Source organism: Solea solea, chromosome 2 (assembly GCF_958295425.1).
Source record: "Solea solea chromosome 2, fSolSol10.1, whole genome shotgun sequence".
Lineage (NCBI taxonomy): Eukaryota > Metazoa > Chordata > Actinopteri > Pleuronectiformes > Soleidae > Solea > Solea solea.
The window spans coordinates 9,612,810-9,632,836 of NC_081135.1; the positions used below are offsets into that span (position 1 = coordinate 9,612,810).

At 39.2% G+C, this 20,027-nt stretch overlaps 2 protein-coding genes across 3 annotated transcripts; both read right to left on the reverse strand.

The window, feature by feature from the left end:
- Window positions 1-607: 607 nt before the first annotated feature.
- Window positions 608-10,945, reverse strand: LOC131452361 (cystathionine beta-synthase-like). The gene is made up of 15 exons (XM_058622376.1): window positions 10,810-10,945; window positions 7,138-7,441; window positions 6,663-6,769; window positions 6,218-6,352; window positions 5,632-5,711; window positions 4,773-4,977; window positions 4,578-4,669; window positions 4,346-4,471; window positions 3,663-3,747; window positions 3,440-3,545; window positions 3,209-3,286; window positions 2,986-3,120; window positions 2,751-2,859; window positions 2,276-2,360; window positions 608-1,561 (listed from the first exon to the last, which is right to left on the reverse strand). Exons 2-15 carry the CDS (start codon window positions 7,431-7,433, stop codon window positions 1,431-1,433), a joined length of 1,770 nt encoding a protein of 589 aa, XP_058478359.1. The 5' UTR covers window positions 7,434-7,441; window positions 10,810-10,945; the 3' UTR covers window positions 608-1,430.
- A 1,457-nt stretch (window positions 10,946-12,402) lies between these two features.
- Window positions 12,403-19,582, reverse strand: LOC131452377 (splicing factor U2AF 35 kDa subunit-like protein). 2 transcript variants are annotated; one of them, XM_058622377.1, is made up of 8 exons: window positions 19,481-19,582; window positions 18,612-18,699; window positions 18,193-18,259; window positions 15,689-15,738; window positions 15,267-15,365; window positions 14,916-15,049; window positions 12,871-12,963; window positions 12,403-12,763 (listed from the first exon to the last, which is right to left on the reverse strand). In XM_058622377.1, the coding sequence occupies exons 1-8, from the start codon at window positions 19,522-19,524 to the stop codon at window positions 12,571-12,573; spliced, it is 768 nt and encodes a 255-aa protein (XP_058478360.1). In that variant the 5' UTR covers window positions 19,525-19,582; the 3' UTR covers window positions 12,403-12,570. The 2 variants fall into 2 exon arrangements, with proteins under 2 accessions (XP_058478360.1, XP_058478361.1); XM_058622378.1 differs by lacking the exon at window positions 19,481-19,582 and adding an exon at window positions 16,723-16,792.
- Window positions 19,583-20,027: the final 445 nt, after the last annotated feature.

Genomic DNA, 20,027 nt, shown 5'->3' on the forward strand with positions numbered 1-20,027 from the left:
TGCTTCAAGAACGTCATTACGTGCGCCGAAAACCACATGGCAGACACAAACACAGAGCGCAAATGACTGTCAATATTTGCGTTCACGTTCCATTGTACACAATTGGAAGAAAAAAAATTAATGCAGATAATACATTTTCCTCCGTAGAATATATTACTAAAGAGATGGTGCAGTATTTAACATAAATGAGGAACAGAAACATGAAATTAAATTGTCAGAAAATATTTCGGAATATGTAAATAAATAAATGAGGAACAGAAACATATTATGTGTGTATATATACATATATACTGTATATGGCATGTAGATACATATAGTATATTTATGTTTAGGCCAGTATTTTATATATATATTTAAGAATGTCTAACAAAAACATGGAATTTCCATATTGATAACATTTATACTTTGCATGCTCACATAATGTATGTATTTCCAGTTCTGACCAAAATGGTAATCACAATTATCTTTTGATCCATATGAGATAGTGTTCATCTATTGGCAAATGGATCAATGTGATTGTGGAGTAAAATCATGTTTGTGTTACTCTGCTTAAAACAATTCATTTGTTCAATATAAAAAGGATTTTTAAAAAAAATACTGTAGACAGTTCACATATACAGTAGTTTATTTTAATTGTTAAATCATTACACATTCATGAAGAGGAAAAAAAACTATTTCATATAAAATGATTATGCTAGACATATTTACTTTATAGATACATAACTGGCTCTGCTTTGAAAAAGGAGAGAGAAATACCACAACATAGTTGTGTCATGTGATTAATTTGCAAGTTTCTTATTGTCTACGCTCTACCCATTTTCTTGCAATAAGTTCTGGAAAAAGACGCCAAGACCTGCCCTCCACCGTTCGAAATCACAGTAAAAGTTCTTAGACACAGATTGAAGTTGCCCTTCCTTCTCATCCTTAATCTTTCCACCCGTCCGCACACCCTCAAATGTAAAAGCACCACATAATGAACAGATCACATTATATACAGCAACTCTCCTTGTCTTATGTTGAGAAGTGAGATGAATTCTGCCTTTTTTTTTTTAAACTGTAGTTCCTAATGTTTGACTGGTAAACAAGGCCACAGAGAAACATGTAAACAGACAAAGAGTTCTAGTTTGAAGACCCCGATACAAAACAAAATCCTTCAACAAATTACACATTTACAGAAGATTGATTTGTGCACTACAAGCAGATAAAATAAGAACTCAAGTTGAAATGCCTCAAATAAGTAATATCACAAAATGACTGTATGCATATGGTTTCTTATTCATGTAAGACTAGTTTTTATGGTTAAAAAAAAAAAAACAATCCTTGTAAATCAGAAAGTTAACAGGACTCATTTAGTCATTTTCTAAAATAAACCAGTCATGCGTTTTGTGATATTGAAAAGAGGACGCAAGTGTGTGTTCTTTATCCAACGATCACATATCATCAAAGGATTCTGACATGGATCGCTCTCTCCTTTCCCGCACTGTGACGAAGTTGAGGAGGTCAACGGCCGTCACCACGCCGAAAACCATCTTCTTCAGACTGGGAGAGCCGTCTGTCAGGTCTGGGGGAAGGACAGGAGGAGGACAGGTCACTATGACAACATGTTTAGCTGTGTACAAATTCCCATTCACTCGTGAGTCACTACACCTGCTCATACAGAAAAGCTCTGACATTTTATCTTAAAATCCCAGAGATGAGGAAATGCAGTCGAGAAGAAGAACAGAAAGAAGAGCAGACTCCTGCAGTGAGGCTGCAGGTGCTGCTGATCAAAAACAGAAGAGCGAGGGAGAGAGCGAGTGGAGGACAACTGCTACACTAGCGCTGTTTATGTGCAGAATGTCATTAAACCAAAATGGAAAAAATGTGTTTCTCTACATGTTATTGGTGTGTTTACGTTCATATTCTGTACAAAAACTGACTAACTGCAACATTAGCGGACTCTGGTCCCCACTTGAGAGAAGCCCACAATAGTATGTGTGTGAGTGTTTACAAGAATGCAGTGGCCACGCCCCCACTTTTTTTTTTTTTTTTTTTTTTCCAAAAATCACTCAAATTTAGTTACTCAAAAGGTAGTTACTAACACATTTTTTTGTGGGGGGACAAAGTCAGAAGTGATATTTTTTTTAATGACTTTACAGGAACACAAAACCAGATTTGCATGTAGACACTGGGTGGTGCTAAAAGTCTCACTCTACACTGACTTTGATAAGCCCTGTGAGTGTGTGTGTGTACATGTCCTGTATTTATAGATGCATTCAAATGTTGCCGTGCTTACATTGGATCTGTTCGTGCACCACCAGGGCAAAATGGTCGGTTTCCAGAATGCGGGAGAGCTTCCCTAAATTATCAGTCAGGCGGATCTGTGACAGAAAAACAAAAAATAAGGTTTGTTGAACAGAGAATACATACATCGTGGTTCCCTCAAATTAAAGACCGAATGTGCCGACACAGCTGAAGATTGGTAGATGGGCGTTTGCATTTCCCGGAGATCACGTAATTTGCTCTCTTTACTATTAAAAGGCCCACACTAGTAATTGCGACTTGACATTTACCTAAATATCAACTTAACTTCTTTCTTTCACAAAATTCAAGCGCTTTCAACAACCCATGTCTATTTAGGGACCTGAATAGTTTTTTTCTAAATTCAAATACTTTCAAGGATATATGGGAACCCTGAATAATTCAAAATTGAAACTAGCAAATGCACAAGTGGGTGTTTTGTATGTGAAAATACCAAAGATTTAACACACCTGTTTAAACTGCTTGTAGAGCACCTTGCTGACCGGGTCCGACAGCTTGATCTTCCCTGCCAGAATCGAAGCCAACACGTTCCCCAATGTCACCATACCAAGAATTAACCTGCAAACACATACACACACACACACACAGGGGTTTAAGTGTGAGTGGAGAGCACAGTGGAGCAAAGGTCTGCAGATATGTAGTATATAAAGTGTTTTAGTAAGACAGTTGGCACAGAACGCTCACCCAGACTCATCCACTACTGGTGCCTGGTCGAAGCCTTTCTCCTTGAGGATTTTGATGGTCTTCTGACAGGTGATTGTGGGCAGGAGAGTAAGTGGGGCCGACAGGTTCAAACCCTGCAGCTTCAGGTTCCACCACCTATCAAGATAAATAATGATAAATGAGTGTGTGTGTCTGTGTGCGGCAATTTAGATTAGGAGAGAAAACAGTCTTTATCTACACATACCATGGTTTCTTCACCATGAGGTCCTCCTCCCTCAGGAAACCCTTGTCCACCATCCACTTGTCACTCAGGAACTTGGACCTTGAGAAAGAGAAATGACACACTGAATAAATATTTGGTAAAAAAAAATAACTAATAGTTGATCTCAATAGTTACAAGTTACATGCCCTTGCTTTAAGTAAACAAAAATCCCATTCAAGCAAACATCATCCGTTTGTTGGACACGATTCTCACATGTAGTTACGGACGGAGTCGGGCAGGAGGACCACACAGCGCTGGCCCTCCTTCAGCTCTTTCGCAACCTTCACCGCTGCCGCCATGGCTGTTCCAGAGCTGCCTCCTGTTGAAGAAACGTGCAGAGATACGAGTTGTATTTAAAAAAAAAAAAAAAAAAAAAAAAAAAAAACGCACACGGGGAGAAGTTCTGGCTTCACACGAGCGGAAGACGTGGACTCACCGCACAGCAGCCCCTCGTCTCGAATCAGCATGCGAGACATGTCGAAGGATTCCTCATCGTTGACTTTTTGCCACGAGTCAATCACCTGATTAAAGTGAATATTGTGTGTAAATGCATACAAGTTCCATCAGTATCAAAACGTCAAGTATACTTTATTTTCCCCCCACATGTTTACACAATGATGTTCTGATGAGTTTTGTTATATGGAGCAAAGAAACGAAGAAAATATTCATATTTAAGAACCTCAAACAATCAGAAATCTTGTTTTAATAATGAAAAAAAAGCTTCAAACCGATTAATTGATCAACAAAATAGCTGACAATTTAGTCATCGATTAATTGCTTCAGCTCTAGATGCTACGAAAGCAACAGTATTTAAAATTAAAATACGCTTCCTTCTTGTTAATTCTACAGTAATTAAGTGATCTTACATTTTAAAACAAAGATTTCAAGGTTCAGTATTAGCATGAAAAGATACATTCTCTTAAAATAATTCAACAGCCTTAATTTAATGTTTTAAGAAAACATATCAAATAAAAACTAATGAATAAATGTTATTAGTTTTTGTTGACTAAAATTATTAAGTGCATAAAATGTCACTAATAAGCTGCCAAAGTCAACACTGCTTTTGAGTCCGGTAAACATGAGGAAAATACAGGTGGTCGGGGAAGAGAAGTCACTCACTGATCTGTCGAGCACAGTGGGGATGAAGTCGTACCCAATGCCCTCGACCTCGTACTGGGTCTTATCAGTCTTGTTAAGCTCTTCTGGCTCAGCCAGGATGGAGCCTTCTGGGTCAACACCAACAATCTGCACACAAAACACACCATTGATAAAATCGTAAGTGGCTCAAGTGCTACTTTTAACTAATAAATAAAAAGCGTTCCTATTTGACGTGTGGACAGAGGCGACTTACTTTGATGTTGGGGCACCTTTCCTTCAGTTTGCGGGCGATACCTGTGATCGTCCCCCCTGTGCCTGCTCCTGCTACTAACATGTCCACTTTACCTGGAGGAGGGAGGTGAGTGTGTGGTAGAATGAATGACTGAAAATCCAAAATTCACTAAAACAGTCAAATCTGGGAGAGAAAAAAAGCCACCGTGTTTCATACCATCGCACTGCTCCAGGATCTCTTCGGCAGTGGTGTCGTAGTGAGCCAGTGGGTTGCTCGGGTTGCGGTACTGGTCCAGGATGTGGGAGTTGGGGATCTCGTTCTTGAGGCGCCAGGCAACACCGACGTGAGACTCTGGGGAATCGAAGCGAGCGCTGGTGGGAGTACGAACGATCTCGGCTCCGAGGGCTCTCAAGACATCCACCTGGGATAAAAATGTCAACACCCGTCATTGCAACTAATTCAAGGAGGCAACAGTGGATCTTTGTAAAAAGTTAGTCATTTAAGATCATGCTTGATTATGTGTTATGACTTAGAACACAGAGCACTCAAGAGCTAATGTATTAAGGTTACATAGCAATGTCAATTTTATTATAGGATGAAATACCTGACCAGGTACTGAACTCAAACTTCTAGACACCATCTATAATTTGTCTAATGGACATGAAAACACAACAGAGTCAGAGACTCATTCTGATGGATCACTATTGCCACTGGTGAATTTGTCAGTTCAGTGAATCTTTTTCCTGCAATAAGCAAAACAAAAACTAGAAAGGCAATTTTTTAAGAAATTGCATTGATTGCTGCTTTCTACCTGAGCTGAAGCTAATCCGACATGCTGCATTGATGGAGAAGTTGTTCATACGTTCAAGTTTCCAATGGAATGTTAGGAGAGAAGTTGAAAATTAGTGATTAGGAGGGAAAAAGAGGGATTAAAAAGTAGGAACTCTGAATACATCCATTATGGCTGTTATGTGGGATATAGTGGGATTGTTTACAGCAATCTCGCCAGTTACAAATTACAAATGGGGCACATGCGAGGGTGTGATCGATTGACTTCGTTTGACATTCAACTCACCTTCTCCATGCTCATTTTCTCGGGCATAACTATTATGCAGCGGTAACCTTTCACCGCTGCAGCCAGGGCCAGTCCAATACCTACACAACACACATGAATGCAACACAAACACTTGAGACTTGGATTTATTTTGATTTGATGGCTGTAGAATTGTCAAAAAAAATTGTTTTATGACTACTTCTGTCCCTTCTATCTGGCAGTTATTCAACCGTTTAGGAATTACAGCACTGAGAAGCTGATGTCAGACACATGTGAGGCGCTGGTGAATCTTGTCCGTGATTGGACGGTCGTTCCGCAAGTCCTGAGGGCTACTGTAATGACAAGTATATTCGCGCAAAGCTCTATTTCTCTGCTTTAGGGTATCCATCCATCCATCCATCCATCCTCTACCACTTTATCCTCCACATGAGGATCGCGGGGGGTGCGTAGTCAAACTAAAAGGTGGGGTAACACCCTGGACAGATGGCTAGTCCATAGTTTTTGAATATCGGAGATATTATGACGACAGGATTGGAAACAAAAGGGTTAAACACTAAATTCTCTTCACAAACACGCGCAGTACTGCGCACAGACAGCGGTTAGTTACCCGTGTTTCCAGACGTGGGCTCTATGATGGTGTCTCCAGGTTTGAGGAGGCCAGCTCTCTCAGCGTCCTCCACCATCCGCAGGCTGATCCTGTCCTTAACACTGCCACCGGCGTTGAAGTACTCGCACTTGGCCACTGAAAACACAAAAAAAAGATTTGCTGCAGGATTTCCTTACATTCAAACAATAATAATTGCATGCACCCTGTTTGTTAAATTCAAAATCCAAGTCAACTGAAACCTTATTTGTTCCTGAAGTCACACCCACATTTTTACATGAAATGGTGTATCTGATGTGAGATTGCAGACAATATCAAATAAGGATTGTTTCTAACAAAATGTCTAGTGCATGTTTCTGCCAATAAACCGTCCTAAATGTTACACACTGAACTTTGACTTTGACCTTCTGCCTCAGAATGTGACATCATTGAGTGCTGGGTGACTCACGCAATTCACATCGAAGTCCAAATGCTTTGGGGATTTTATTGACGCGCACCAAAGGAGTGTCACCGATCCTGTGCAGGATGTTTGGGAGAATGGCTGGGGTAGTTTCTCTGGGAGGAAGAAAAAGGAAAATATCAGCCAAAATGTATGAAACTGAAGACAAATCAGTGCAGAGCAGGTGTGTGTTTGCAGACCCACCAACCATGGAGATAAAGACTTCCTTTTGTGTAGCAATGACGCATGTTTCACTAAATGTGAGGACATAATGACATAGTGTGTGAGTTATGCCTCAGTTTTTAGTTTGAGCTGTTTTGTTGTACAGGAGTCAGCTTATCTGTACATGACTCAACTGTCTAGTCCATAGTTTTTGACAGTGACAGACAAAGAACATTAAAGAACAATAAATCTAAATCTTATACTTTATTTTTTATGACTGAGAACACAGACATGTTTAGCACAAACTATATATCTGACTGACCTCCGAATTTGTGTATGAGGAGAGTCGGCTTTTGATGCTCCCAGTCTCCAAGTGCAGCGACTGGGAAGGTCGGGCCGGATCCACTTCCTCTCAGGGGAGGCGTCCTTTGCGTGGATCTGAATGGATCCCTCCGACTCCTCTGCATCACCCACTGCGGGCATCTTCTCAACACCTTTCATTGGCAACGAGCCCTCACGGAGTTTGGAGTCGCCGTTGGTGTGGTTGAGCAGTTTGGCGGCGTGGGGACACACAGGAGCCATGACGGCCGGCTCTTTAGAGGAGGGAACTGATGGCATGGCTTATCCTGAAATAGGATGGAAAGCGTTTTGTTTACAGCTGTAGTGTGTAACTCTTAAACAAATGAACAAATGTCCATTACATTCAAACCACTGTCAAATTGGTTCACACAATACTGATTGAGTCCATCAGTGCGACACAACTTTGTGTTTCTCAGTATAGCAGTGTTTTGTTTTTGTTTCCCTTTCATCCCTTTCATGTAATGCTGTACACCTGAGAATACCCCTGATGTTTTGCTGACTGGGAGGCGTTTTATTTGTTGTATTTAATTATTTGGGGTGATTTGTTAGACTTAGGCAAACTAAATAAAATGGATGACTGTACGGCTATCACAGCAAGTGCAAGAACTTCTTCTCCAGACAGTTTATGAACAGTCATGAATAAATATTGACATGGTTTACAATATCAACAACCCTGAAGGAAGTATTGAGGTTCTTAGCCAAGCAAAATAACATTTTGTTTTTATAATCATAACACTGATCCTTAAGGGTACATTCAATTATTTTTTAACTAGACTTGGCGAGGGTTAGTCATAAAAGCAGCCCCCAATGAAAAAAAAAAAAAAAATAGAAAAAAAAAACAAAAAAAAACAAACACTCCCACCAGTAGCTAATGCCAAGTCATATTTGCACAGTCAAATAGTTACCTTGTCATGCTTATCATGGACATTTGGCAGTCTCGCCCTCCCTTTGTGGACCAATAAGGTTTTAGTTTCAGCCACACACCCATATCAACTCATAATTTCAACAAGATAGTGCTCGGGAAAACAAACCAGTCAAACCAGTCAAGTCTGCGGTCTTTGCAGCCACGTGGGGAAAACTGGACAAATGATTGGTTGATAGTTAACTTATTCTTTTATTGTTCAGTCACTGGGAATCAAGGAAAAGACAGGAAGGTTTGCAGACATGTACTGTAGCTGCAGATGGAACCACTTTATACTAGAGTTATAGTCACGAACACACAACCAGAGACCAAGCCGTGACCAAAACCAGAGTGTACCAAGACCAAAAATAGACCAAGACCTTTAGAGACCATGACTGAGTGAAGACCAGAGTGCACCGAGACCAAGACCAAGACAACACAATAATGACGACGATTCATGCTAATATAGCAGCTATGGTCTTATCCTGACCCCTCTATGCCCTCAGTTGTCCAAAGTATGAGGTGAGCTGTTGAGACCAAGACCAGTCTTGAATACTACAACACTATCGTTTTATCAGTGTTTGTGTATTGTTAACCTAAAACAACACAGTCACTGGTTATGATGAGCTGTAAAGACTCGTAAGTCAGGGATATATAACTTGAAGTTATACATTATCCAGGCTGGAGAACAGCTGTTGTATCACCCAACATCTCTCTGGTGGTCAAGACAGACCCTGAAGTGGACTCCTGTTTTTAAGTCTAAAAGATTAATGAATTACTGAGTAAACAAAACAATTTTCAATGATAAAACCTTTGAAGAACAGGAGATCAGCTGCTTTATGACTTTATGACTTTATGACAGGATACAAGTGTAATATTTTGCTATATCAGCTTATGACTCGACACTTATTAAAGTTCCTGAGAGCTGCTGATTAAAATGATTTAGCACAAAGAGAGTTTTTGTCCTCCTCCACAATTGGGAAACATTGGGAAAAAAACACCACAATATTACATCTGGCACACATTTTAAAATTTAAGGAAAAGCCTACTGGCTGTCATCTTATTCCATCAGTATCACAACACTGTTTAACTAGTTAAAAGCCTTCTCTACTGCCCTGGGCTCCTATGAACCGTTGCTAAAATACTGCACAAACACAAGAAGCAGATGTTCAAAGCCTGAATTAAGACGGGTCCTCACAGTAAAGTCAACAGGAGCCATATCTGAAGAGTCTTGTTGATGCGAGTCATGAATGAGACAAACATGTTCAGACAGTCCTGTGTAGGAAAAAGTCAACGTGAAGACAACAGGATTTTTGTGATTTGTATTCTTTAAGGTGGCCTTTCTCAGTGTTTCCTTTTCTGTCCACATGTGGTAATGGGATGCATGGAAGAGAGGGGGTGATACAGTTATATGTGATGGCCTCTCATGGCTGTACAGGGGGCAATTTGATCCTGCATGACAGAACAAGCAGGCCAGAGAGAACACGGCAGTTAAAAGAGGTGAAACCTCTACACTCTGGCTTGGTGAGTATTTAAAGACTTAAGCGGCGTAAGAAAGCAGCACAAAAATCACCTGATCCGAGTCTGGCAACTTCAAACCGAATCTGATTACAACAATCCCTGAAATATTCTCACCATATCAGACATGGTTTAAACTGCTCAGGTTATTCCTAATCTCTTTTCCCATGCTATCCCCCAGGAGAAAGTGTTTATCAGATACCAGTTTTTATCACAACACAGACAGAACAGAGGACACGAAGAGTGGACTACAGATTTTCACTCAGCCGTAACAAATGGTGAGACTAAACGTGAGCAGCAGAAATGCTGACGACACACAGTGTGAACGTGTACACTTGAAAATCAGCCACTTGGACAGAGAGGTGAATAAGTTGGACTCTAGGGAGACTGGACGGTGTACAACACTAACTAGTTTATTTATTCATTTTAAACAAATTTTAAAAAGATCATATTTATTAAAAAAAAAGCTTTTATTTCACATTAAAAGGAATATTTTGAGCACTGTTTTTGCCATTCTGCACTAGTTTCTTAAATAAAGGATTAATCAACACGTCAAAAATACCTTTATATCAAAGAAATAATGTATAAATGACATAAAACGGGTAATTCATTGAAACTTAATCTGAATAAAAATATGTAGCAAGGTCACGAGGAAAAGCAAACATTCAATTATTATTTATTCTGTCCTAACAAATTGCCCTGATAATTGGCCAATTGTGTGTTTTGCTAAATTATTTTAGGTGAATAGTAAGCGACCACTTTTATCAACTTACACAAACAGTAGGTTACAAGAACATAAAAACAATAACCACGCTGTAAAAGTGAACCATTTCCAAATGTCTCGATGTGAAACAGAAACAAAATGATATGACAACGACTAACGAATATGACCAGTTTCGTTAAAAGGAGAACCGAACAAAGCTAGTAGCAGACAAATGTACACGCTATACTGAGCAAGAACGTAAACCGCACAGGTGTTCTCAATTTACAAACAATAATTCCATACAATTCTGACATATTCTGTCTGTTACGACTTCAAAGGAGAAACACAACCTAGAATCAATGAGTAAGCAAATCTGTAATGCGCAACGTTGCATCAGAAAAGCATCCGCGGAGCCGGATTCAAACACAAATTCCTCAAAATACAGCATGTCCAGAGCGTCGTGTTGACATTTTCCTCGGCATTTTCCTTCCCACTCGTGTTTTCCCACTCACCTGGTGCAGAGATATGTCGATAAATCCCGGGAGAAGTAGTCGACACGGAGGCTCGTCAACGGTCGGTACCACACAGCGGAATGAGCAGAATCGACAAAGACTGAGGTTTTAATGACGACACACGTGGACGGCACCGCGCAGGAGGAGGTGGCCGTGGGTAAAGTTCAAACACGCTCTCCCATTGGCTACGGCGAGGGCGTCTGTTCTGACCGGAGCGGGACTCTAACACGGGGGGGGGGAAACGCAGTACCATGGCTGGATGCCCTGACCACCTGTTTGCTCTTCAATGACATCACGAACAACACGTACTTTAGGGCCTGTGACATCTTGACGACTTCTCATGAGTGGTTGTTGTGGGCAAATACAGTCGTGGTACTTTTAATATTCAACTTGTTAACATACATTTTATCACATGAAATGGTAATGTCATTTATAGCCATTAATCAGTTTGATTAAGTGCTAATTTGAATTTCCACATTTATATATCTGTTCAGAAATTACCTATTGTTACGAATACTGACAGAAAATCAACATACTATATGCATATGTGCATCCTAGATATGTTTCTTGCACATATATGTTTAAATTAATCTTCAATTTAAAATAAAGACGGTTCGGTTTTTGTAGCCTTAAAAATAACACCTGCATTCCATTTCACATCAGAACTCGGAGGTGGGGCTAGCCATTATAAGCAATACCAGTCGACGACAAAGCTGGGATTTAGTGGGAGACAAATGCAACAGGGGTGGGGGGCTCAGTGGTTAAGACCGGTACCCCTGTGTGCACAAGGTTCAACTCCACCCCTGGCAGGTTGTACTCAATTCCCTTGTAAGTCACTTTGGATAAAAGCGTCTGCTAAATGACATGTAATGTAGTGTAATGTGATATTGACCATAAAAGTAGCAGTGTTTGTGTGGTGGCAGCCATCTTATCATCCCATGTTGAGGTTGCTCCGAGTTCTGTAGTTGGAAATCCGAGTTCCGACTTCAACTGGAACGCATACTTGAGGCAGAGGCCTTGCTTTACAGAGGCCGCCATCTTGCGTGTCGTCTTCCTATAGCAGTGCACGCTGAAAAAGCAGCCAGAGTATGCGTTTTTTGTTTTTGACGCAGCCGTGCACTGTGCAAATAAAGAAAAAACGCATCCTTTCTGGTAAACAAAGGCCACTAGAGTCTGCTGATGTGCTTTGTTGCAATCTGCAGTCTCACCATTAGATGTCACTAACTGCAACAGACCAAAATCTTTAATCAGAACACGTTTTTTTTAACGAACAAAAACAAACAGGGTCAACTTTCACCAGAAATTAAATATTACCCTGTAACAAATATTAAAAGGTCCTTTTAAAAGGTGGTAGTATGTAAGAATTAACACACAAGCAGATACAACCTTTGTGTACCGATCCCTTTCCCTTGGACATCAGGGCTCCTATTAATCTTTAAGGCAAAAAAATATAAATAAAAAGATAGTTTAGTTGAAAAAAAGTACATCGCTCCTTTCTTAGAAAACTGAACTGGAGGAGTAATTCAAACATTTTCTTCTATAAACAGACATTAAGACTGACCTGATTATCTTTTGAAGCAAGTGTTGCCAGTGCAGAGTTACAAATCTGTTTTTATTGAGAAAGCGACACAAGCTTGTCTTTAAAAAAGGGAATAAAACAAAAAAACTTCCAACAATTCACCAAAAAGAAAATGTTTCTGTCATCACTGCTGGGGTTAACAGGAAAAGGACTGATGGGAACACGGACAGTTTTGACTTCGTTCAGAATCTTCCAGAGCGTTCCCGGTCCCTCGACCTCCTCCTTTCACGTCCTCTTCCACCTCCGCCACCTCCGCCACCTCCACCACCTCCACCACCTCCACCACCTCCACCACCTCTGCCTCCTCCTCCATTCCCTCGCCGTCGATCCCTGGAGCGGGAGCGTCGTTCCCGGGATCGTGAGCGAGAGCGGTTCCTGTTTGGAGCAAGGTGATTGATTTATTAAACAGACACTTGAGGTGTGCTCCAGCTGAAATCTTTTTAAACATTTTAAGACTTTAAGATTTTTTAAGACTTGTGCACCTTTTCCTGCGGCGACCATACAATTCCCTACGAAGTTCTCTCGATATGGGCTTTAGATGCATGAAGTTGCAGAAACCACCTCTGGTGCACTCTCTGTGGATAAACAGCACATCAAGCGTTAAAATATGTTGGCTTTGTTTTATGTGCGACATTTTAAACACTTGGACAGAAACCTGGCTCTCCAGTTGTACATGCTGGAGGAGGTTGGGAGAGCAAACAACTCCTAATCTAATAGAAACTCATCAAAAAGTTTTATTTTATTCATTAGGACAATTTGCCTTCACTTGAACAATGTTTTGTTCAGGTTTTTCTGTTCCGTCATAAGAACAGCTAACTGTGTCAGTGGTGTACAGTTCACATTCCCTGGCAATTTGTAAGATGAGTGCCATTCTACAAGGAATACAAATGATGAAGCCAAAACATTTCTTCAACTCTTAAAGCTGCAGTGCATACATTTGAGTGATTTTCTGTTGTCAATGTTATGATTCTGCTTCTTTTTGGTCTTTGTGGTGAGAAAATGTAACATTATATAAAGTTAGGACCATATAAACTGTATTTGGACAAAGACACCCATTTTGTCGTTTTGCCTCTGTACCATTTCAATGAATTTGAAAAGAAGGGGTTTTTCTTCACCATCAGAAGAATTCTGCAATCCACTTGACTCTGCTGGTAACAGACCATACCTGGCCATGAAACTGCTTTTCAGTCAATTGCCCAATTATTTTTGAACACTGGAAAATAACGTAATAAAAATGTTAATAATTTCTCAAAGGTTAATGCAATTTTTTTTCTTCAAATTAAAGCCGAGAGCCACAGCACCATTTATTGTGTTGGTGTACAGAGGACAAATGACAAAATGTGTCTTTGTCCAAATATATATGGCCCTAACTGTATATGCTACCTCCTTTTTCGTATTTGCAGCCTTCTCAATGTTGCAGTTAACTCCATTTAGCTTGTTAGCTTCAGTAATAATGAACACAAACTGTCCTTTATAACTTGAATACATTTATCCCATACTTAACCTAATTATGTAATTTTTTTACTTTAAAAAAACAAAACAAAAAAACACCTCCATGCTTCACAGTGGAGATAGCGTGCTGCTTATCATAAGCCTCGTTGACTCCTCTTTAGACATGATGGTTGCGATTTTTGTCTCCTCACAACAAATGACTCCCCAGAAATTCTGAGATTTGCCTCAGTGTAGTTTAGGGGTAGAATGGTTCACTTACAAAATCTGAGCTACACTCCAGAGACAGGGGCACAGAGAAAGTTACATAGCGTTCATAGTCACAACATTAGCTTATCTGTGCAGCATACAAAGAGACGCATATAGAAGGAGAAGCGTGGCCTCGGGCCTTGAAGCAACAAGATTCTCAAACAGGGAGTAAATCAGTTTGTGTGAATGTCTAACCTACGCATGGCATATACAGTATGGTGAAACAAGCAATATAAGGAATAATTGTTATTTTCCACTACATATATAAATAAAGAAACATGATACGAACCAATTTTGTGAACCGTTCCAACCCAACTGTAGTTTGGTGTTCTGTAAATGGGTTGCTGATGCAGTAACAGCATTTTATTCTGGCACCCGATTTTGTAGGAAACTGCTCCACCAGTTTATTTTTGTTTGTTTGTTTTTTTTGCAGAGAGGCCTATATGTAAGCTGAAATTGTATGTGAATTTTCTTTACATTGTCACCAATTTCCTGACAAAATGATCATCTCTTGTTATCATCTTGGCACATCTTAATCAGTTTAAACACTAACAATTAGCTTTTGTCAAATCTATGTTTTTTATTGACGTATTTATGTCAGCTGCCTATTCTAGGCAAATTCCTTGATGATTATTTTATTTTCCTCGTGGCTTGATGTACATGTGCTCTCTAGACCCAACAAACCCTATTATTTTTGAAATATTTTGTATTTAAATGTTGATGAAAACATTATCTTGGACATCTTTTTCAAATGTTATGCTTAAATCAATGTACTACAAGTCTGTATGGCAGATTTCAGCATCACAACAGTTTTGCAGGTGTTACTCACCCCATTTCATACTGACGACAGCAGGCTTCCCTGAAGTCAGTGACCGGCGAGAGCTCTGCGTGGATGGGTTGAGCATTAAACCAGCGGTTGTTCAGGTCCATGACTGCTTTCTCTGCATCCTCTTCACGACGAAACTACACACACAGGATACTCTTACTTTTAGGACATAACTGGAAGCTACTAAAATGACAAATACATTCACCCTCATAAGTATCCGTCACATGAGATGACCGACATAAAAAGTTTTAAATTATAAGGTTGACATTCAATAAAAAAATGAAACTGAAACCATATCAATTCTCAATCATATTAGTTCCTACTCTTGTTAATACACTTCTATCCATCACCAACCTTAACATAGACATTGCCGACAAGGTGGTCACCCAAGTTATCACACACATTCATCTCCTCCACCTCTCCATACTTCTCCTCCATCTCCGTGAACACCTCCTGTGAAGAAAATAAGAGAAAAAGATCAAACAACCAGAATCATCTTATTGATTTTGTTTCCCTCAGATCCCCATCGAATGTTTAAAATTAGTAATATTCTAAACTTTCCCACAGGCAAAGTGTTTAAAAGGGCAAATTCTGCTGAGCAAATATTTGCTTGAAATTCAAATGAGGGATTCTTGCAAAAGCCCCATTTGGACACAAATGTCATGTTGCACCTTTTGTTGGAAGTGTGTTACAGATAGAGGGCAGATAGAGTAGTTGTGACGTCATGTCCAGCAACGTGGAACAAGGACAAGGAAAAAGCACAAACGGTCACTCACCTCGAAGAACTCATCATAGTGCTCCTGCATTTCCACATCACTGACAGCGCCTGCAAAATGTCAACAAGGGAGAGTCAAGACAAAGCTGGCATTGCATTCGGAGAAAAGTCTTTCAATTAAATACCATAGATGCTACAAGAGCGGCCTCCTCTCCTAATACAATTTGACCTATTTCTTTTTTAGGAAAATAAGCCAACTATGGAGACTAAATCCCATTTTAGTCTCCATAGTTCTGTGAACTTTAAGCTAAACATGACATTTGCCTGTATGTTTTTCCACTAAAGCATTTATGCAATGATATGCATAGGGGCTAGGGCTGAACAATGAATGGAAATCGTAATACAGCTTGCTACAATTTTTCAAATCGCAGAAGTGCAATATTTCTTGAAGCCAAAATGTGTGAAAAATCATTAAATATTGTCCTGGCCTATATACATCATATTCTACAGACTGAAGAAAACATCTTTGTTTTTCACAGATCTGCACAAATATCTCACAGTAATGATTTTAAATATGTAACTCAAATGAAAATGAAAATAATAATGCGAAAGGTACCATTCGCAATTAGATATTTCTTCCAAATGGTTAAGCCCTAATAGGGGCCATGATGATTATAAGATCAGTTATTTTTAACTAGTTCATGAAAACCCCAGGCTATTACTTGAAGGAACGAGATTGATGACAGCACTGGCAAAAATCTGCTTTTATGAACAAAAGTGAAAATTGTGTACTCAATGTGAACGTGTGTAAAGGAGAGAAGACAGGGAAAGTGGATTAATTATATCTTTTATATCTGTCACAGCTGTTCCACGTTAGCAAAATAAAGGATTTGTTTTTTGGTACATACTGTGCACATTATTGAATTAGGCCAGTAAAACATCCAAAACAGCATAAACTACATTTTTTCTAACTCCAGGAAAGAATATGTTGCATTTGATGTCTCCTACACTAAGCCAGATTTATGTTGGGGACATGTGACACAGTAGATAGAGTGGTCAGTGCTGGAGGGTCCTGGAGATGAAGGGAAAACTTACAGTGAAAACCATCAGCAGACTGGGCAGAGTTTTCAAGGTAATGAAGGTAAATGTTCAAGAGGGAAATGGTCTGAAATACAAAACGTAAACTTCTGTAATATAAATCCAACCAAATAAAGAGCTGGGGAGGAAAAAAATGTGATTAGATATTTTGCTTTCAGGAAAATGTACCAGGCTCCAGCTAAATATGTGAGACATAAAGGCATCTTAGAAATAATTGCTATGGAGGGGAGGCCCATTGTTCCCCATAGCTCGCCCCTCATTCTTGGTTTTTGCTTGTGAGATATATCAGGGCTCTCCTTTGTGTACAGATCTATGTTTTGCTGACACTATGAATCTTCATAGAATTCTAAAAAAAAGTTTTTTGTTTCATCAGTCGCGAAAGATGTTTGCGTGTTTTTGGTCTTTAGTTTTATTTATGTATAGCAAAGCATTAGCAGAAATGTTTTTTATATCTATCTATGTTTTTTTTTTTTACCTGAGGTCTCTTTTTTTGGCTGAATGGTGATAGAAGAGCTCATGTTGGTCTTGTGTGTTTTGACTAACGTTTTTTGAATTCATGAATGACGAAAACAGGAAAGACTTATTTGCTGAGTAATTGATATTTGCAAATTTGCGAAGAGTAAACCAACAAGCCATTACATTTTCATGTTATCTAGTGAATGTGTGCTTATTATTTTCATAATCTATTATAATTAGGACTCAACCAGAAGGATGAAAGGGACAAACTGCTGGAGGCAGTGTTTAAAGACAAAAGTGTAAAAGCTTAACCACAGAGGCTGTCTTACACCATTACACACCTACCTGTATGTAAACTTGAGATTCAACTTGACTAAAACCTTTTCAGACATGAACTCTGAAGAGATGAGTCGTGTATGAATGACGATGTCTGGACCAGTTTCCCAGACATTATCTTTCATACAAGATGAACACAGTGGGTTTCGGGGTGAGATGTGCTCACAACAGCAGAAGAATATTTGGAGGATCAGGCGAGGGAGTGGTTCATGAGAGTATGCAATTGGAAGGATATTTGATTGATGATTATACTACGGTTTCTTCTGCTGCAGTCTCAAATTTCACATCTCATAATATTTAGAGATTAGTGTTTGAGAGCAGCTCTATGCTGCACTTGACTGCATAAAACAAGTACACACACACAGACTTGAATGTACTATAATTTCATCTGTTCTTACAGTCTGGTTTGTGTTTCTGGGGTCTCATTTGTTAAACTTGTGGAATCACACTGTGATTTATATTGTCTTTGGTATACAACGGTGAAAATAGACAGTGGGGAAATAAAGAAAAAACAGCCGTTTATGCTTGTTGATGGTTGTCGATTTTCACAGATAACTGACCGATATTTGGGAAATAATAGGATGCCAACTGGGTCTCCAGCTAACTGGGCTGAAGCAGTACCTTCAATTATGTCGTCTATTGACATGTGAAGATAAGAAATAGTTTTTTACTTACAGCGAGAAGCATCTGCAGTCTGTGCACTATTCTGGGGATTTCGGTAGATGTTTTGAATCAAGATGGTCTGTGGAGGAACGGAAGTTACATTTCTCTTACAAAAGAGTTACATTTCGTTGACAATTAACAAAACGTTAAAACACATGATTGAAAACCAAACTGCTGGGAATGAGATATGCCAAAAGAGAAAGTCACCAGCAGTACACAGTTTTTCCTTAGGTAATTTGCCAAACAGATGATATAACAAATGATGATATTCATGTGACCTTTGAAGTACTGTATTAAAATTTGTATTTGTATTACTTATCTATAATATCAAATAGTTGAATGAGTTGCATTACCTATTAGAAGGGTTATATAGGTCTGATAAAAACAAAATAAAACATCGACTTGAGTGAATAGCTTGACAGGATCCTTACCTGGCTGAAGGTTGGTTTGTTGTGCAATCTCGAACAGCGGTCTCCATGTCTACAAGCTCCAATTTTAAAATAGAAGGAACAATTGACCCTGAAAAATAAGTAATTGTCTTAATCTATGTATCACGAGTGTTTGGTGCACCAGGATAAAACAGTATCATGATTTTGTGCTTCACAAGTTTACGATTCCTGATTTACGAAACCTGAACCAATACAGGGCATGGTTGCTCACAGACAGAGTGCTGTAAATATGTACTAAACATTATGTTACATCCTTGAACTGGTCTTGCATGGATGAAAATAGGCTACATTATTCTGTTAAAAATCAGTAAATATAGAAGGTTCTGTTTGACTAATAGAATTACTGATTTGAACAACTCTGCATAGAACGTCACATTCAGTAATAAATGTACAGTATCCAGACAACAAAGTTTACTTTTGTAATTTGCCACTCTTTTGCTGCACTCCAATGATGCAACGGTGCTAAACAAGTTGACTGGACGAGGCAGCTTCCCAGCTAACATCTTGTATTAACCAAGCTACATATTCCCCGTCTGTCTCATAACATAAAAAAGTCTTAAGTACTTGTATGTGCACCATTTAACTAATGTGCATTGTATAAAGTGAGCCTTACGGTGCAAACAAACAACAAACAGTCGCTATAAGTTAGCTAAAGCGCCTTAATGTATTCCATTCAATGCAGTTAGCTAAGCGTTAGCTTACTCCTGCTAATGTAAGCTCTTTTAAAACATTCAGCGGTGCTGCGTTGACCAAATGACCCTGCCGCCAAAGGAGAAGAACAGCTGCAAAAATAGCTTTTATATAACAAATTGTTTTGGAAAATAGTGTAAGTAATTTAGCATAAAACTTACTTGTCTTTCTCTGTGCCGAAAATGGATGCCAGGTACTCCGCCATTTTCGGCTCGTCGGAAACGTAACGTTGTGCGTCATTACGTAAACGGTAGGAGATTGCGTAGTCGTCACAACGGAAGCCGACGAGCTTACACTGACCTCTATACGCCTCATGTCTGCGCTGTTGTTCCAAACAATATTAATATCCGCTATTTTTACCACACAATTTGATTTTCCATCTACTAACACTATTTTATGTTAAAAAATTGCTTTGAGAGTCATAACATTTTCCCAAAGGAGAAACACACACTTGACAGATTTAGAATTGACATGGAATACTCCTGTGATTTCTGTGGACTGAAGAAGAAACAATCCATAATTTATTTTATCAATGTACATCACAATCATTTGGATCTATATTCAACATAATATAAGGATAATAATGAATTTTTTTTAAATACATTTTATTCGTTTGAAGACAAGGACATGGAACAGCTGATTTTGACAATAGGGAATTTTTTGTATTCACAGGAAGTGGACAGACTACATATATGAACACCATCAGAG